Consider the following 21,620-nt stretch of genomic DNA (forward strand, 5'->3'; position numbering starts at 1 on the left):
AGGTAAACTTCAATAAATCAGTCAATATAACCCCTTAGCATCGATATAATAGGAACATCCCTATAACATTTACTAATGGCGAAACGCCAATGTTATTGACTGTAGATTGAACACCTGTCACTTTAAATATAGCTATTGTGTCACGATCACTCCCTTGAATAACCCATACCCAACGAATTTGTCACTAAATATTCCTAAAAGTACATGTCGACGGACGCCTTGGTACGGGAATTTCGTAGTCAGATGATGACACTCAACAGGTATTGATAATAATAATAATAATTTATTGTAAGAATTTGGTACAAAAATGTATATGTACAATCGTTAGTTCTCATATTCTGCCACACACAATGGCGCGCAACGTCTTTAAAAGGAATTTTAAACTTTACATTATTAGTCATATGAATTGGTCAATTCTTAGATTTTGTATCGTACATAGCATAAATTAGATACATAATTAAGAAATTTATACCAACTACTGTGTTTCACGCATTTATTGAATAATACATTTTTTTTTATTTATATTTGTAATAGTAATACTCTCCATGTTGAATGCGGAAGAAGATGTAAAGAGACCGCACATCACTACGCAACGCCAAAGAATCGAGCCGCTAGGAAAGTGACGTCCTGGATTCACTTTCCGAGGATTCACGTTGTATACGGTAAAATAGAAAGAACTGGTACTTAGGAGCTCCCGCCAGTATTAGTTACTACTACGAAGGAATAGTAGTTCTCATCTCTCCATCATTTCTGAACTGGCAATGTAAATTCACGAGAATTCTTATAAGCTTCATTTACCTGAATAAATGATTTTATACGCAATTGTTATCATTATATTTCAATCGCTTCATTTCGCAGTTCCTTTCAGTCACGACAATAACATTTACCCGACCTAATAACTAAATATCTGCTCACGTATTTAAGGTACTACTTAAAAACGTACTATAGAACGATTATATAAGGAAATACGCGCCAATCAGCAGGAATCATGTTGAACTCATGTAATTTTCAACCACTAAAACCTGACGGATGCAATCAGCTCGCCAGAGCGGAGACAGCTGAGCCCCATTTTACCCCCAAAGGAGAAAGTTACACATCGCACTACTCCCACCATCCCAAGCTCAAATCCTCAAAAACACTTTTTTGTTTGGCGAACGGCAGGCTCACCTGATGCTAAGTGATATGGACATGGACAGTCTCAATGCCAGATGAGTCTCGTGTGCGTTGCCGGCCTTTGAATTTTTTTTTAAATATAAAACGAGCATACGGGCAAGGGGCTCATCTGATGGTAAGTCATACCGCTGCCCGTAGACATTTACATTACCTGAGGGCCAGTGCGTTGCCGGCCTTTTCATAGAAGTATTTTATTTTTTTGGCCCGCCGCTTCTCGTTCTTCGTTTCCTTTCAGACGGAGCAACCTCAATTCTCTTTTTGAGTCGTGATGGCCTTGAAGGCATTCGGTACGGTCTTTTTATTTGGTGGCTAACAGTAGCAATGATGTTGATTTTTAATATGTTTAAACGAAATCGCCTGCACTTTTTCAATCATCAAGACCTTCGGCTGCTTTGTTCCAATTGTACCAATTTATCGTTCTAAGAAATTGAAAGAATTGGCAAATGATTAACTATGATTGTTCCGTCTAACGTCTAAATATTTATCTCGAAAATTCTTCTTCTCTTTGTCATTAAAACTAAATCTAAGTATTAAATTGAAGTTTACGCCATGATTAAAAATAGTTAATTTAATATTTATTGATTTTATCCTTTTGTGAATGTTTGAACCTTAGGCCAGAGTCCATAAACAGCCAATCTTAGGCCAAAATCAATTATATGTTTCGTATAATTGATTTTTGGTAAATATATAATTAATATTAGTTTTATGAGTAGGTAATAAATAAAGGTATTCTCGATCTAAGTTGCAAAATGAGCTTTTGTTATAAGCAAAAATTACTGAAGCTGAATCGAAGGCTTTTAACGGTAAAACAAAGACGAGTTTTTAATTGTTACATATAGCTTCTAGGTTGTGACCAGATTTTAAAATTCATAAATAATAATAATAATAATAATCTTTATTTATTTTCTCACAAAAACTTTATACATGATAAGTTACAACTATTTATTAATGTATGATACAATAAGATAGATAGATAGAATAAGATATTGATTTAATTATTTCATAAATGGCTGACAAATAGCTCATGATGCCTGCTTTATGATATAATTAATCGTAGTGATCAGTGTTAGGCAGCAGTGTGCAGCCCTGAGATCGTAGGTTTGATTCCCGGATTTGCACCAATGGACTTTCTATCTATGTGCGTATTCAACATTTGCTCAAAAGGAAAACATACAGATATAGAAATCTGAGGCCCTGATCTAAAAAGTTTGTAGAGCCACTTATTTATTTGTGATCAACAAAATTAATACATTATTATGTTACGGCGCCATAGTTTCGTTTTGGTGACATCATAGGTAAATTGCATACTAATATGAATAAATAATAAAGAAAGAAGCGAACCTTTAAACTAAGGATTTATATTTTTTAGTATAAATACTATAGACCACAGAACAAAAATTAATGCATTTCAAATACGCTTGGAAAATTAAATTTCGTCTACTTCTCCTCCTATTTCATCTCGATTTCAAAAACGATTTGGCTCAATTAAGCTGGGCATTTCATGACATGACCGTATGACCACAGCACACCAAACACAAAGTCATATGTATTCATAAATGTCGTAGCGTTTAAAAACAAAGGAGTGAAATTCCAATGAGATACCAATGTTGCGGCCTTTGTTCTAAATTCAAATGTATACAAGTCCACTGTGTTTTTTTTTGGTAACCTTTAACAGTTTTTGCATATTTCAAGCGAAATGTAACGTTTTGTTTAATATGTTAGTTCTTCTTTAGATTTAGAATCATGTGAGTATCGCAATACATCTGGCAACATTAAAGGTACAACGTCACAGGCATCAAACTTTTTAAATTTGTTTATATCAATTATTATTTCGAATTTCGTATTATTCTTAACGAAATAACAATTTTTAAATTGCATATTTAAATTTCTTAATCTAGTTTATTGTAATTTATTTGTTTTTATCTGTTGTGCATTGCAACTGATGATGCACATGCATGTATTGTGTTTTTGTTCTCCGTCAGTGTTTGTATGTGTTTTGTTAGCCTTTAGAAAAATAAATAAATAAAACATTAATAAAACGTTATTAAAGCGGTGAGAATGAAACAAAATCATCAAACTCGTTAATAGCTTGAAGCGATATTTTATTATCTTTGTCCTATTTATTAAAGGTTAACTTCAATTTATATGAAAATCCACCCAACGACAAAGTTGTATGTTCTTTATATATTTTTACATTTAAGTGGTATGCTTATTTCCAATATTTATATGTTACACTAGTTCTGCTCTGCGGTTGCACTCGCATTAAATCGTATACAATATAGTATAGTAATACACTCAAGTATAACTATAGTAAATACACTCAATGACAGAGCGGGTGCGTTGCCGGCCGTATGTTCTGTAGCCTAAAGCTTATATTAACTGGTAGTAAATGTAAATTTACAATTAATTTAATTGTTCTTGACGTTCATAAGTGTTGCTTTGCTATTACGTTTCTATTCTCTATGCTTTAAAAGATTAAACTTTAAACCTGTATTTGCGAAATTAAGGTAAGATACATTACCTGCTGCGTTATTTGAATTATAATAATCTGAGAGCCGGAAACAAAAGCGTGGGTTATCCTGATAAGTTGAGAAACGAAAACCCAGTTTACCTATTATTAATTACTGGAATAAGGCGATAGGTAATTGTACCTCATAGTATTGACTATATACGAGTAAATAACAGGTAAAAGATAATAAAAAATAAATAAATCAGTGGCGCTACAACCTCTTTAGATCTTGGCCTCAGATTTCTGAATCTGTTTCATGATCATTTTTAAATCTAATAGGCAAGTAGGTGATCAGCCTCCAGTGCCTGATACACGTCGTCGACTTTTTGGGTCTGAGACATGTCGGTTTCCTCACGATTTTCCTGCAGCGTTCGAGCAAATGTCAAATGCGCACATAGAAAGAAATTCCATTAGAGCACAGCCGGGGATCGAACCTACGACCTCAGGTATGAGAGTCGCACGCTGAAGCCACTAGGGCAACAATTACTCCGTAGGTAAAAGATAATACCAATTATTAAAATGCCGGAACTAGCAAGACATCAGACATTGCGAGTGTCAAAGAAAATGAAAAGCTTATGAAGCGACATGTGTCTATTGAAGATTATCTTTTTAATCAAGCTCAGTATCAACAAATCAATTCCCCATACAGGAGGTACAGGGAATCATTAAATACAAACTACAATAATTGCTACCAGCTTCAAATACAATATTTAAGTATACATTCGTTACAATACAGTATGTTCAATTTTCTGAATAGTTATAATGTATAGTACTGATATAGTTATAATAAAAAAAACTAATTAAAATATATAACAAATTTAAAAGTTTGGTCCCTGTCCTTGTACTTTAAACGCTGGGAGCATTTCCTCTCTGTATTGCGATACTTAGTTGTTGAGAGAGGAAAGCACCAGATTTTGAGTCACCGGCAAATAATATAAAATATAAGAGAATACATAAATACATAAATAAAAAAGTGTAATTTTAAATAGGTACATTTTCATTCCTAGGTGAGGGTTCCCCGCTCTTCCATAAACAAATTGAATTCTTAATTACTTAAAAAAATTACATGATTTAACCTTACTTTATTTATCTTTTTTCACACGCCTGAGTGCATGAGAAAGTACATAGGTATTCTCTTATATTTACTCTGAATTATTTACTAACTTTAATACAGACGTGTAGTTACAAAGGAATTCGACACTGGTGCACCATCAATTAGTAAATTACACTAAAAATTATAACCTCTAAGAAACTTATTAGAAACAGCTAATTCTCGCTAATAATAGACGCGCCAGCTTAATTAAGACCTTGATAAACGTTTTGTTAATTGACCGATTTGTTTTGGAGGACTTTTAATCACAGACTAAACTTGAAACATCTCTGAACTGTGTTAATTGTATGTGACTTTGTCTATGAAGGACTTGGAAGTAAAAGAAAAAAAACAGTAAAAGAATCAACAATTTATGTCTCGGCCTCAGAATTTGTAGCTGTTTCATGGTCATTTGTCAAATAGGCAAGTAGGTGATCGTGTGCCTGACATATTATGACGACTTTTTGGGCTTTACTAACGATGTTTTCCTACACCGTTCTAGCAATACAAAAAATCATTATCCGGGGTTGAACCTGACCTAAGTAATAATCACAATAGTGATAGTGACAACAATGTCTGCATTATAGCCAGTGCTCAGTTTCCGTTGCTATAACAATATATTTAAATAAATGTAAAACTTTTTTATCGCAATCAAGGTGTCTAATAATTTACCAAAAACATTCAAAGATCTTCATACTAGAGTTTAAAAAGTCGACTAATGTACTGTTAGAAAAATGTATTTCTATTAATATTATTTGCGTGAAACATCTTAATATATATATTTCTTGTGTGCGTGTGTATGTGACTGAACTCCTCCTAAACGACTGGACCGATTTAGACGAAATTTTTTGTGTGTGTTCAAGGGGATCTGGGAATGGTTTAGATTCACAATTTGGTCCGCTGGACAATGTTTTTTTAATTAATTTTCAATTTATTAGTTGTTGTTGATTTTGGAATGTTTTACATTGGATCCGACAGACGGCGCTACCATCGCAGTGTCAAATTTTAAATAATATTCGAATTTTAATTTTAGTCTGTCCCGAAATTTAAAAAAAGTTTTGTTATCATTGTGTTATATCGTGTGTGACCATGTGCTGGATCGTTAATATTGTCATAACATTTGAATAATAATTTTCATCAAAATGGCTTATTAAAAATTGAAATTTTGAAATTAAAGACGTGTAGACAGGACAACGTCTGTCGGATCCGCTAGTAATATATATTAATTTGATAACAAAAAAAATTTAATATTATGATTATATCACTACAAATAATTTACGATTTGAGACAAATTTCCACGCCATTATGTGTGGCAGAATATGCGAACTTTCTATTGTACCATAACATTTTCGTAACACATCCTTGCAAAAAATTATTTGTAATTAGTATTAGGTACAATATCTATTAATATATAAAATAAATTCCTGTTTGTTTGTCTCGAGAATGTCTAAACAGGTTTGGTTGATGATGATCTTGAAGTATTTGTGGAAGTTCAGTTATGGTTTTAACGTTTAAAAATAAATAGCAAGACGCTATTAACATCCTTCGTTTTTTATTATGTATTCCCGTTTTGAGTTTCTCAGGTTTTTTGTTATTAAATATTGTAAAATTTTGTCCCTCAGTCTCTGACTTATAAACGCAAAGGACTCGGAAACTGATTTTTGTGCAGTTTTCATGAATTGATGAGAGATAGATAGGTTAAATTTTTCTTAACTGTTTCCAAAATTCATGGAAACACACTAACAATGCATCTACAATATCTTGGACATTGCTTGGCCAATGCCCTCCCCACGCAAATAGAAAAAAAATACTTTTTTTAACAATTATTGTTCAAATTATTCGCGATTATTTTTTGTTTATTGCACACGCTATTTTCTACTGCCGCCCTTGCCCCAGGTACCTTTATAATTATTATTATTCACGCTTTATTCATTCAACCTATAAACTCGAGTAAAATATTTATGTCTTCTAAACAAAGATCTCAAGGGCAAGGGGCAATTAATTTTATTTTTTGAGACCAAAAACAACTCAAATGTAGGTCATTGTAACTATTATTTACTTGAAGGAATTTTAATATGACAGTCGACGTGTTGGTAATTGCTCAAGATTTTCTATTTGTATATTGTATTGTATCGCGATATTATTTAATCAACCATAGTCTTTTACTATAAAAAAATACTTAGAATATTTGAATAGACACCTTTATAGGTACATTTTTGTGGCGTGCCCCTGTAGTCTTTCTAAAACTATGCTTCCCAACATATATAATTTAACATTTATTTTATTAAGAAAGTAAGAAGTAAGAAAATGAATTAAGAATATTTTTAGATACATTTTTGTGGCGTGCCCCTGTAGTCTTTCTAAAATTTTGCTCCGAACATATATAACTTTTAATTTAAAAAAATGTTCTTATTATTACCGTGAAATTAACGAAAAACAGTAAGTAAATATTACAAAACAAATTGTAATAGGAAAAATAATATTCCAAATAATTAGATTAAATTTTTGAATAGCTTAGCAATGAAATTGCCCCCCTCTAGGGCATGACCCCGTTGGGGGTCACACTACATAAAAAAAACAACAATACTACAACACTACATAAAAAAAGTGTTATTTAGAAATTTTTAACTCATATACATAGTACTCTATAAACTTTTAAATTATTTGTAATAAAGTTTTCTCTTATACACACACACGGCACACTAATATATATATATTTAATTGTGTTAATAATTTGTAAGCTCCTACCAGGTATTACAGTTGTCTGTCCTCTTATCCCCAGGGAAGTACTGCCGATTGCGATATTCACATGGCTGGATGAGAAAACCGGGGTCTGGTTGGATGCCCAGACAGACCTCTTCATAATCTGGACAGCAGTCGTCATGGGCGCGAGTTCGGTTGCAGAATTCATCACAGTAGCACAGAGTATCTGAAAGGAATAAATAAAATTAATTAATTTTAATGAACTTTAAATTTTTCTAGGTTTATAGATATTATAATTATCAAATCAATGTATAAAAAATATAGTAAAAAAGAGTATACAGTGTACTAATGTACACGCGATAGAAGTTATACGTCTTTGGCGTACGGAAAAAAAACCTAAAATGCAATAGTGATTAACGATAAATATTAAAATTAATCAAAAAGATTTAATTCAAAGAAATAAATTATTAGTAAATACTATCACCGTCGTATATGAAATTAATTCTAAACCAATCTAATATTTATTTATTTACACTGTTTAATTGTACTATTACGAAACACGCGTTCTACATATAAAAATACTAGAATATACAACTTGAATATAGTTATCACTATCCACGCCACCTAGACCTCTACGATGTCGAATTTAGGTGTTGGTGTGCGCGCGCATCGTAAAAACTCACTCTCTTCATTTTTTGCATCGCAAAAGATGTATAACTTCAAAAACTGTTTAATACTGCAAGTACGTTTATACATTCTTCTCCTATTGAAAGAGGCAACTTCTTTATTATTACAACTTGTAATTTTGCCTTCCAAATAGGCCTAATTAAAATAAAGGATTTGAATTTGATTTTAAAATTGAGCCAGATAGTACCAGTATACTATTGATACTATTATTTGATACCCCACAGCTGGTCCTTTCCTCGCTAATACGAAAAATACGCAATTTAATCAACATTTAAATGCTGGCGTTTAACTTCGAAATATTTTTAGGGGCCTGTCCCGGTTTCCAACCGTTGATTTTATATTATATTTCAATAAATAAATATTTTTTATTAATTGTTTTCTTTTCTTACTATGGTTGCCTGGAAGAGATCGCTTGTTATCGATAAGGCCGCCCGTTGCATCCCTTGTAATTTTTACGTATTGTGTTATTTGTTTGTCTTTGCAACGAAGTGTGAATAAATAAATAAATGTCGCCTATTAAACATGTAGGATTGTTATGAAACAACAAATATTTTAATCGTACCGTTTTTAAGTTTATTCATTTGAAACATGCTATTATAGTACTACACATACCAAGTATTTTATGTGAACAGTCATCCTTCCGATCTCTGCAGCACTGGTTGTTCGTCGACAGACCGCAGTACGGCCCCGGTGGTAAGTCAGGGCGGTGGTAGGCTGCTACCACTGATAGGGTCGCGGTGAATAATACTATGTGTAATCTGAAAAGACATATTCATTTAAAAATCTATTTATTCCACTAATACGGAAAAAACTTGAAATTAAAACGATGCTTCGCCGTCCTAGGATTTAACAAATTCACGTATTGTGGCATAATGCTTTTTCTCTTATTTATTATCTTTCTGTTTTTCATATCGTAACTGAGATTATTAAATCATTATCGATGACCATACTTGTATCACTTTTAATACTAGTTAAATAATAATTAACACATAATTTTCATTTTAAAAAATAAAGGTGCAAATTTATTAAGACCGTAAGTTTGACAACAATTATAAATAACATAATGATAATATGACAAATGCATGCCTATTTTTACATGGCCGTTTGTTGCTTTAATTTAATCAATCTGAATTGACCACTTTCTTTGCGAATAAACGATTTAAACCAGTGTCTCCTAACGGGGGCAAATGGGGTGTTCCCCAGTTTATTACAAAATTTTATAAAGCTGCTGGCTAATGCTTAGGCAATTCGTACGCAAAATTAATTATTTGGCAGAAATAAAGAAGTTGAAACATATGATATGAAAAATATTTCACTTAAAATTAAATTGCTCTTTATTCTGCTTGTTGCTGTTCATGAAATTTTGGAAACCACCATCAAAGTTGTGGTTTGCCGACGCCATATTGACAGTTTGAAGGGTTCCATATCGAGTTTGAGAGTGGCAGAAAGTGGAATTAAATTTAAATTACAATCAACAGGCTAGCCTGTTGCCTTGCCTAGGCAAGTAATGATACGTTATCGATCCAAGTCATTTGCTTAGCTGTTTGGCTGAACATCTTTCAGGCCGTTGACTGGCCAAATTATTGGGACTTATCCCCAAATATCGCGATGTATATATTATGACCTACGAGAAATACTTCGACAGCGCGTTTAGGGGGTATGACGTCATCGTAATCAATGTAGCATGTGGAGGAAGGTTGGTTCTTATGTATTTAGTCTTAATTATGCAGGCACACATGCAGGTTATAACATTGTTAAAGTTTTCGCGGGTTTTTGCAATAAAATCGTCATTAAATTTGCACGTTTGTTTTCTTAAAACACACGATAAGGTTAATTCAAATGATTTATGTCGTCGTAAATGTTTCAAAGAATAATAGTGTTAGACAAAAATTCAATAGATATAAATATTTTTGAGTTAACCATTAATTCTTTTCTATGTACGCTCTCTCGTATTGTGATAGACGAACGTTCCATCTAAGATCCTTCCTTTAGGAAGAACAGTTCACCACCCACTCGATATTTTTCTGTCAGTCATTGAATATACTGTTCCAAAACTTCTTAAGTAAAACCTTTCATCGTCCACAATATAAATAATGTAAGCGGTATTCGAAAAAAATGTTGTTATTAATCTTAGGGGGTTCCCGAAAGGGATAATCAGTAATGATTATATTGTATCATTTAGATTTTATCTATACCAATGAAATAATTATATATAATACAAAAAAGGACCATATCTGCAATTCTTGACAATCTATAGTACAACGACCTATTTTCCTTCAATCGTAAAGATAAGATTGTAAATCAATAACTTTGATTTAAAAAAAAATGCAACAGACATATAATCAGAGCACAAAAAAATTATTAATTAATAAAAATGTCCCATATTGGATACTGGTTTGATAACAATCTATATTGTTATATACTTTAAATATATAACATAAAAACTATATAGTAACGACCGATGTGTAGAAGGAGAGGAGGGAACTTTTTATTTTTATTATAACTTTGTAGGTTAAGGAAATTGTAAATAAATAAAATAAATACTCATCTAACGAAACAAATACGTGATTCATAAATTAAATTATTTATTTTATTTACAAAAGCTTGCCAACGCTTGGCGCACTTGAACAAGAAAAATAAAATACAATTTTTTATGTGACAAGCACTTATAGGCAAACAAAAAAGTAAAGAAAAAACCCACTTAGAAATTTATAACTAAAGAAAAATTAGTTGCAGAATGTTAAATCTGGATATCATTGAGTTTCGACCAGGGCGCGTTCTTCTGGAGACAAATATGATGATGGCATGCCTGGGGTACTTAGAAGGCACACGAACAATGGCAATTTATTTTCTACGATTCCCTAATGAAGAAATGAAGATGCGTGTATCTGTTTATAGGTCATTGTCATCAGATCTATAAATAGAAATAAAAATAATTGGCAACTACACGTGGTACGATTCGCACGGCATATATCTATTTGATTCGTTTCGGCGAATTATTTTTTCATTTGAAACATATGCGGAATGAGTCCAAGGATAAAAGGATGGACAACATTTATGAGTTGACAAAGTAAAGTAGTTTTTTAATATAATTTTTATGTTTACTTTAAACAAAACAAGTAAATTATGCCTATGTAGGTACTTGATCAACATCAAGTGTGGTACATGTTCTCCACAAGAAGTATGATATCAGAAATACTAATAGTTTAGCTGGCCAGTCCCGTAGTCACATGATTAAAACTTAATCATACTCTTCAATTAATTCTTTGTAATAAAAATAAATCAGTGGCTTTACAACCTTTATAGGTCTGTATGTGTTTCATGATAAATTATTATTGTTAATCTAAAAGGCAAGTAGGCATACAGCCTCCTGTGCCTAAACACGTCGATGACAGGCCGGTTTCTTCACGATCTTTTCTTTCAACGTTCGAGCGAATATTAAATGCACAAATAAAAAGTCCATCTGTGGAAAACCGGTAATAATAATAATTATTTATTTATTTATTGCAAGAATATGGTACAAAATGTTAAGGTGGTAACTAGTTTTTTTGCCAGCCCTACTCTGTAATTATTTGTAATAAGCGACATTATTATAGATTACTTTTGTGCACTAGTTAATTTGTTACTTTAAAGTAGCAAACAGGTAAATTTTAACCGGTAAAAGATTAAAGTTAAGCTGCTTAACTATGTGGCATTGCCAAGCTTGACATTCGCATAAATCATTCAAATACTAAACGTCAAGTGTCAAAATTTATAACCGTATTCAAATTTCGAACATGATATTTTGAATGGAAAATAAATCTCCAAAAGTCGTTTTGTGGATTTTCGTTGATGTCGAGTTTTATTTGAATAACTAACGACAGTGACACTTTGTTGTTTGTTTTTTATTCTATTCATAGACATTGCAGATTATTGTTGCAGATAGATTACGACCTTTCTGATAAGGAATGCAAATATATCTGACGGGCGGATAATCTATACCGTCATTCATAGATAAGCCCAGTTATATAACAGACTTTAAAAGAAAGCTATAAAAGTCCGGGCCTCAGATTTCTGTATCTGTTTCATGACCATTTGGCAATCTAATAGACATGTAGGTGATCAGCCTAGGCACAGGCATAGGCAATCTGGTTTCCTCACGATATTTTCCTTCACCGTTCGACCTAATTATAAATTAGTGTTTATGTATCAGGGGGGGGACAAGAATTTTAGAAATGTTAAGATTGGGCATGTGACAAAAAAGTTGGGAACCTCTAGTCTAAAGTGTATAGCTACGTTAGAGGCGATACTACTACCTACTTATATTATGTTTTGTTGACATTTATGACTTGCACAGCGGTAGTACTCTGACATCTCTTTTATGTTGTTCTTAACCAAAATTCGCCTTTGTCACATGACATCTATTTGCAGCACACATACAGCAAAAGAGATACAATAATCTGTGGTTAAACAATAGACCCATTGAGTATGGTTTCATATATTATATATGTCGTGGATTACTGGTGTTTACCCATACAGACGATGTCGTGAGCTTATTCACCCGAAATTTAGGTAATCTTATTCACAATTTACTTATCTGTATGCATACTGTTATACAGTACCCGTTAGAATTGTTACAAAAAAGCGAATCAGAATTTTAAATGAGTTCAACGAATCTTACATGTTTTTACAAATGAAATTTTGAAGATAACAAAAATCCTTTATTTTTTATGCCTTATTTGGGTAGATGACGATTTCTACAGTACCAAAAAATATTTTACGCGCCAAACATGTTTGACACGCCAACTTTTTTTAGAGGGCGGATAAGGGTTTTAGTCCTATTGAAATGTTGATGACTACCAGTATTATAGATCTAATTTTCTACAGGCCTTTACCGGATCCACGGGTGCGATTTTTCTTGAGGCAATCGACATGAATTATATTTAATGAAGTATTTAGGTACTTCACATTTTATGTTTACTTGCGTTGCTATAAAGAAACCGGATACTCTTGTTGTACAAGGCGGTTACACTTGTATAAATATTGTCAAATTTGAAACGCTGAAGCAATACATTATTTGGTTCGTTTCTAATTTCGTAATTAGCTTTTGTTGCATATTTTACAGAACATACTAATGTAATTCAACAAATTATATCTCATAAAACGGTTGCCCCGGAGACGCCTGTTAATTTTTTTCTCATTTTTGTATTCCTTCCTCTGAAAAAAAATTATTATAAAATATTATCTACGAATATTATTTTGTGCACAATTTTTCTGAAAACTTTCCTGAAATAGATCGCAACAACCATGAATGAAAAAATTGTGTCAATAAAAATAAAAAGAGTGTCAATAAATTATTACGTTCTAGATTCTAAAATTACCGTCGTAATGTGCGATTACTGTGTCGTCCATAATTATGTTTCAACAGTGAAATGAAATTGACTTGCTTTTGTGACTTTGTTCCCAGGGACAAGCGAATTATAACCATTTGAATATTTAGTAATCATATTTAATAATTTAAATCAAATAAAACCAGATATATTATTAAAAAAAACATAACAAAAAAGAAACATGTATTTTGGTCCTTCGGGACAGAGCTTCTAATTTACGAATTCTAGCAGTATGTCCTCACTGATTCAAAATTTTAGCTTTGGGTCTAAGTGCCATATTCATAAATGAAACTTGGTATTAAATATGACATGTTTGACACACAGGAGCCATAGTTTGCTTACCTATTAAGCAGACTTACTTAATCTAGAAGTCTCAATTTAATAAAATCAATGGATGAATTTTTATGATTGTTTTGACAACGTTTTAATGTTTATTTACTTATGACGAATATCAAATACAATTAAGTGTTTGTCACCAAAGTGGGCGTTAGTGCGTGGGTACGGGTGGCTACTGAAAATGTGGTGAAATAAGTTTTTACCAGCCTATTTAACACAAAGATAATTAAGGAAGATATACATTTTTTTAAGAAATATATTAACTATAAAATTTATGTGGCATGTATTTGGTAAACCCCTGCACTATAATATATATATAATTATTTATATATATAGAACATGGGTAAACAGGCACGAGGCTCACTTGATGTTATTTGACCATAGATATCCATTAGACCATAGATTATGCCAGAAGGTTCGCGAGCTTTTAAGAATGGGTACGTTCTTTTGTGAAGGGCTAATTGGTTTGGAAGTACTTCAGTATGCAGCTAGTTGTACGAAGTTTTGTTGCGCGGCAGAAACCTCATTTAAAAACGTTCAGTTGTATATAACTTGTAATAGCGATTGCGATACAGACTTCATTGTTAGGATTTATCACCTATCTATCTTTCCCTATGTACTTTATAGATAATAGACCAACTGCTCATCATAATATATACTATGTGATAATCACAAAGTATCTTTAATAATTTAATATTTAAAGAATTCATTCTAATAGTATACAATTTCTGTCTCTGACACCACCAAGAGGTGTCATAAACAAAATGAAAGATATAAAACCTCAAAAAAAATATCCCTATTCGAATATCGAATAACCATTTGAATTTATTTATCCGAAGATGCAGTACCAATAAACGTTTAAAATACCATAGTTATACGTCATGTGTTGCCATATAGCAATTAAAATTCGCATACCTGTAACGTCACATTGCAAAGGCATCTCAAGGTTATACGTGTGTAAACACTCTTATCAGTGATTCGTCTATAAGAAATTCGATATGTAAATATTACGTCTGTTAGAGATTACCATAATAATAAAAACAGATAGAACTAGAAAAAAATGGCTAAAAAAATGTGAACACAGTATTATTTGTTTGAAACTTTATTGTCATATAGTCCCGATGTTGAAGGACTTATGTTAAAAATACAACTATTTACGTTAATTTAGCAATTATTTCAAATTGTATTTATGTCCCAGAATGGACATGTTTTTACAGTACAACTCTGGGAATGTTGTTTTCGAAAAACCCCAATTAGATCAAGCGACGGAAGTCTAGATGGATAAGGCCATACACTTCGAAGGGATTCCAATTATATTTCCAAGCAATATGGTATATATTATATATATGTATATAAATATATAATACATACATATATCACATTTTTGGGTAAAATGGGTACGCACTTTTCTTGAAGGACCCTTAGTCGAATTGGTTCTGAAATACTTCAGTGGACAGCTGGTTTTAGATAGTAATTTTTGTTATTTAAAATAAACATTGATTTATATTAACTATATTTTGTTATTTAAAATTTACTGTTTATGTGACTGATCTAAATTTTAAATCACCATAAAATTGGCAAGCCACCTTAATTTACGATTGTAACATTTAAACAGCTAACATGAAATAGATATGTCAATTTTATTTTACCGTTAATCCGGTGCCAGACACATTAACACGACTTAGGTCCAGTTTTTAACAAAAAATCAAAATAGATATAAAAAGCTCCACAGAATATAAATAGAGTTCAACAAACTTTTCGCAAGTCAAAACTTTTTACGTCATTGAAGCGTGACTTATGCTCTATGCAAAAAAAAAATAGACAACAAACAAGAAAAAGTTTATAACCTCAAATGGCGGTCTGCAACTGTTAGATAGAGTAAGCACATTGGTGAATATTTTTAACATCAGATCGTTATAAGAAAAATATGTAAGAGCATTTAGCGATGTTGGACTAGTGTCTTCAGCGTGCGATTCTCATCCCTGAAGTGCGGATTTAACATTTGCTCGAACGATGAACGAAAATCACAACGTCTTCTTATCTGTTTCCATTTAGACCAAATACGTGATTATGCTGACAAAAACAATTATACAAAAATAAAGATCAAAAGACCTATTAAGATAATTTTAATTATTCAATGAAAAAATATATTTCTCTTGAATGCATGAAATAACCTTTTGATATAAACGCGATTGAAAGCACTTCAAGCGTAGAAATATATTAATCGAAACGTGAATCTATACATAAAATCATAATGAATAAAAAATATAGAATAAATGAGGAGGAGGCTCACGAGTTGCCAGCCTTTTAAAATTATACATCTACAACTGTTCCATAATAAAAGGTGAATTTACTTTATCGTGCTTATTGTAATTTCATTCTATAATGATGCGTTGTTATTACCAAAAGCTACGGAAAGCAAATAGGTCAGGTATTCGTATTTTAAAGGACTAAGATCTTTGACGCCATCCATTTTCTGGCTGGATATCGTCAGAGTAGCAGCAGTATAGTGCTGCCAGAACAGGGTCGGGAGCGAGACGCTCTCCAGCAAGAGATTGGAGGAGGAGGAATACTACCACCGTATTATATAATTATAGCTTTATTTTATTCACTAAAGCGTGTTAACGCTCGGCTGGTATATTTATAAAATATAAGTTTTATTGTAATAAACATACTTAATATGATTGAAGGCAAAAAAACCAGTAAATGATCTCTATGAGAGCGACATTCAGGCCTAGTTCGTAATCAAAATGGTTTTGACATCGGAGAGTTCTTACCCGCTCTACGCCCTTGACTTGCGAACTGGTGGTAAATGTAAATATACGATTAATTTAATTAGTTTTTCTTGACGTTCATAAGTGTAGATGTTTACCTAAATGAATAAAGATATTTTGATTTGATTTGATTTGTTCTGAACAAATTGTAAAAATATTTAAAATTATATTATGCTTCAAATATTGTGTTTAATAGTAATAATTTATTTAAAAAAAACAAGACAGTTAATCGTGTTTTTATCTAACCAATAATCTACAATGTTTGCTATGTGTAGCACCTCTTAGGTACCACAAACAATAAAACAGACATAAACAAACGAACATAAAAGCCCACTTAAAATATTAAAATCGGTCAAGGGTTTATTTTTTTATTTCAAAACAAAACAATAAATTTCTAATGGCTGATAAAATTTAGATTATAACACATCTGTAATTCGGAATGAAGCCAAGGTAATTTGATTGATTTCTGCACTGCAGATAAAAAATATCCGTCTGTAGTCTGTGAAATGTTCCCTTATTTAAATGAGGATTAGCCTAGTGGCGAAGCGACTCTCATCCATCATATCGTATTTTATGCCCAATTTATACTAGTTCATTCGAAAAAACAAATACAAATACAAACTTTTGTAACTGTTTTTTTTTATTTTTGCTATGTGTGTTTTTGTATAAGGCGATAAAGGATAAATAAATACAATATCGACTGTGTCAGAAGTAGGCTGGCCAAAATAGAAATATAAATAAGTAATATTGGCCTGAGACGAATAGCCTTTTTTTAATTGGCTAACTTGGCGATTAAAAAGAGTAGCAGAGAGTTTATTAGCAGTTCTTCTTGACCGTTCTACGCCCTTAATTTGAGAACTGGCCGTAAATGTAAAATTGTTAACACATGTATTTATTTATTGGCATTATAGTCAATATTATATTGACATTATAAAAAGTTTATGTATTATTGTGAATAAATATTCAAAAGTGTTTTAAAAGACAAATTAATATCATAGAATCTTCTATACATTATCGTTTTAATTTTGCTAAATATATTAATATATATAGAAACTATATAACACGATGTACATACGACTCGGATCTGGAAACCCAGATACTTTTTTATTAGATCCCTAATTTAATTTAATTATATAATTGAAAAAAGTATCTAAAACTATTATTACTCTTAATACAAACATTTTACTTCAATAAGGCTTCGCTTTGAAGTCATAATTTGTTAAGTACTTTCATGTTTATAACGATATGAATGTAATAACAATTTACATTCAAAAACGATATTCAAGAACTCTGCCAAGGTGTTTCGTTCTTATGTTAATTGTCATAATTTACTTGACGCATCATTACGTCATTGTAAACATAAAGGATAATAAATAAATTCTATAGTATGTATATTTGAAGATTATAAAACCGTAAAATAACGGTTTTTAATCAAAGAAATAGCATTTAAACGGAAACTCAAAACAGTTATTGTCTACTTAAAATGTCAGCCATTAAAAGATATTAAATTTCATTATTAAGTTTTTAGATCGTTATTTTTATTTAAATTAAATATAAATGGATCCTCTACCAAGTAAAGGAAACAGCAGGTGGTATATGGTAGAGAGTGGCACAGGGCAGATAGGAATGGCGGGATTCGTAAAAATGGGAAGAAACAAATATAAATATTTTGAGTGTAAAAGTATCATTATAAAAAAATCCTCTATACGGCTGTATAAAAAAACTTTAAAAATATTGGTGATTACATTACATACAAAATTAAATAATCGTTTTTTTTCAGTTTGAGTACTGCTCAATTTTGATTAAAGAAATTCTAATTGTTTTAAAGAATAAAAAATTTTATAATATATATCTATATATATTTTATATTATTATATTTATAATATTCTTTGTTCTATAAATAAACGTGCTTGATGTGCATTTTAATTTCTTGGTCTTCAGTTAAGCAAATAAGTTTATTTGCGTGTACAATACAAGTTTTCCGCACTAGGTATTGACCGTATGTAAATTAAATTTAATGAAAGAACTAATTTACATGTAAAATATTAATATACTCACGTCTTTGCCATGGTGACTCTTCTTTCACTACACCAAAGAAAATAGTTCGAAAATGCAAAAATAACCAACGTCCTAAAAAACAATATATATTATTATCTATCTCCCCATTATAATCATACCGGCTGGAAATAATTTATTAATTCGAAAAATAAAATGTCAATCGTCACTTTGCGCGGCAAATTCTCTTGACGTTTGAGCGTCAGTGAAGCGCGCCAGTCGAGTTGATACTGCGCTTGGCGCCAACTAACACCTGATTTAATAACGCGGTGTAAATATACATGTTTTGTATTAAAGATATATGTAACGGCTTAATTTTTGTACCATGATTCATGTGCTTACGTAGCTTTCGTGTTTATTCCGATACAATTCATTGGAACTCGATTGTCAATCAGCATCTGAAGTAGTGAACCATGAAATAGATGAAGTTGTCTATTGAATAGTGCAATTTAAGAAATATATACAATACATTTGTATATTTTTCGGTAAATTACTCTATTACGTACAGTATATGTTTATTCATACTATTATAACAAGTATAATAAAAGACTGAATTAATGATAAAAATCAACTCATTAAAGTGAGTACGTAAATAAAAACTTCTTTTTTTATAGAACAGGGGGCAAATGGGCAGGAGGCTCACCTGATGTTAAGTGATACCGCCGCCCATGGACACTCTCGATGCTAGAGGGCTCGCGAGTGCGTTGCCGATCTTTTAAGAATTTGTACGCTCTTTTCTTGAAGGACTTAACTTCTACATTGAACGTTACAATTCCTTATTAAAAACAAAATCATTTCACTTTTTTTTGATATTTCCATTTGTTTATTTTTGTCATTGTTGAAGAATCCAGTTAAAAATGTACATAAAACAGCTTTGTAATAAATATAAAATTAAGTTTTAAATGATCGGTTCAATGATCTTTATCTCCTGTCACTTTCCGAAAAAATACATACCTACAATTTTTTTTCAATGTCTTTAACCTGAACATTCTTCCTGTGAAATATTATTTGTGACTTGACTTGACAGAAGGCTGATGATCTGCAGAAGATATATAAAATAAAACTTCCTATTGTATACAGGAACAGTACCGGAGATTATTATTATGATTATGCTACTATATTTCTGTAAATGCGCGATAAATTACAGTTTACCTCCTATCTTAGTAATGCAGCTTTAGCATGCGACTCTCATACTCGTCATAGAGTCGTTCCCCGGGTGTGCACCAAAAGACAATTTTTGATCAACGTGCGCATTTACCATTAAAAATAAAAAATAAAATACGTTTATTTTGGAACATAGGATCATAATGGTATCACTTATTCCACGTCATTAAATTCGAGCCTGTTGGCACTCCTACTCATCGGCAAAGAAGACAGAGGGTGTTGGCCGAGAGAAAAAGCCGGCGTAAAAAACTCTCGGTACTCTTTTTTTTTCACTCGAACCATGAAGAAAAACATCGCGAGAAAACCTTGCCTTAGAGTCAGTCGACGGTGTGTGTCAGGCACAAGAGGCTCACCACTCACTCGTAATAAGATTGACAAATTATCATTAAATAGATACCGAAATCTGACGCCCGGAACTAAAACGGTTGATAAAAATAAGGATTACATATTAATAAAGATCCTACATAACATTCATTGTAAGTAACGCTTAAAAATTAGGCCAACCGTCTGGTTATAAAATTGGGACTGAGACAAGTCAACGATGTTCATTAAAGACAATTGGTGCTTTTGTTGCACCAATAATTTATTAATATCTTCAAAGAAACAGAACATTTATTCCATATGAACCATAATACAATTTACGGATGAGAAGATTGAAAAGGAGAAAACCGTTTGAATAAGTGTTAGTGTACGTAAGTCTAAAGTGCTAAAGTGTAAAAATAGAACAGAGTGTCTACCACTGAATAGAGTCTGTATGTAGTATTATTGGACACTGTTAAATATTAAACTAAAATTACTTATTAGTCTTAAGTTAGGTTATATAGTATTGTTCAATAGTCTCAGTCTAGAGAAAATGTATAAAAAATGGGAAACAGAAATGAAAGCGTTGTTAAACTCTCCCTAGGAATAGATGCTCGCCAATTTCTCCGTGTTCAAATGACTACAAGGACGCTACAAGCTTCGGTGGGTTGTAGAGTCAGTTACGTAAAGAAATAAAGAAATATAGCATAAAAACAAATATATTACAGTATTTAACCATAAGACTTATAGAGCTTTATACCGGAAGTGCCAAAACACACAAAGGATCGTCTTCTACCTGGAAATTGATGGAACATGAATATATTTTTTTATTGATTGTCTGCACTGATACACCATTTATTATTATGTTCAAGTCTTAAAAAGTTAGTTAAGTCTAACCTGATTTACTAAAAAGGATATTTAACATTAAGTGTCTACACTACTTTATACTATTAAGTATACAATACTCTATTCTTGTCTAAATCGTGTTTAAAGACACTTAACAGACAGACACTCACTCAGAAAAAGATTTCTTCTTTTCTTGCCACTTTCGTACTATTCGTAATAAAACGCTCTTTCTTTTTTCCTTAATTTTTTCGTCTATTCAAGACATTTATTTATTTAAAAAAATGTATTATAAAAAAATTTATTATTCTTAGCATTTAATTATTATTTTCGTGAAACATTATAAATAATATTAATTTGATAAGCTATTATTGTATTTTAGGATGTAGTGATATTGTGTTACTATAAATATAAGAATTGACTACAATGATATGACTCGTAATGTGTGTAACTTCTATGTAAATTTCCTTTTAAGACAAATTTGCAAAACATTTTGTGCGGCAGAATACGCGTACTTTAGATTGTACCACCATAACATTTTTGTACCATACTATTGAAATTAAATTATTATTTAAATAACTTTTTCTTAATTTGTGTAAATTGTTGATTTTATTACG

The 21,620-nt window shown here is 31.5% G+C and overlaps 1 protein-coding gene across 1 annotated transcript in view; it reads right to left on the reverse strand.

Annotated features, from left to right (window-relative positions):
* LOC110999017 (tubulointerstitial nephritis antigen-like) overlaps window positions 1-18,950 on the reverse strand; it is a 41,810-nt gene extending 22,860 nt beyond the window's left edge. Inside the window, exons 1-3 of the mRNA XM_022267892.2 lie at window positions 18,700-18,950; window positions 8,775-8,920; window positions 7,521-7,701 (exon numbers count right to left, since the gene is read on the reverse strand). Coding sequence (XP_022123584.2) covers window positions 7,521-7,701; window positions 8,775-8,920; window positions 18,700-18,710 — 338 coding nt within the window. The 5' untranslated portion in view covers window positions 18,711-18,950. The remainder of the gene's footprint in view (window positions 1-7,520; window positions 7,702-8,774; window positions 8,921-18,699) is intronic.
* Between the last annotated feature and the right edge of the window lie 2,670 nt (window positions 18,951-21,620).

Source organism: Pieris rapae, chromosome 20, assembly GCF_905147795.1.
Source record: "Pieris rapae chromosome 20, ilPieRapa1.1, whole genome shotgun sequence".
Lineage (NCBI taxonomy): Eukaryota > Metazoa > Arthropoda > Insecta > Lepidoptera > Pieridae > Pieris > Pieris rapae.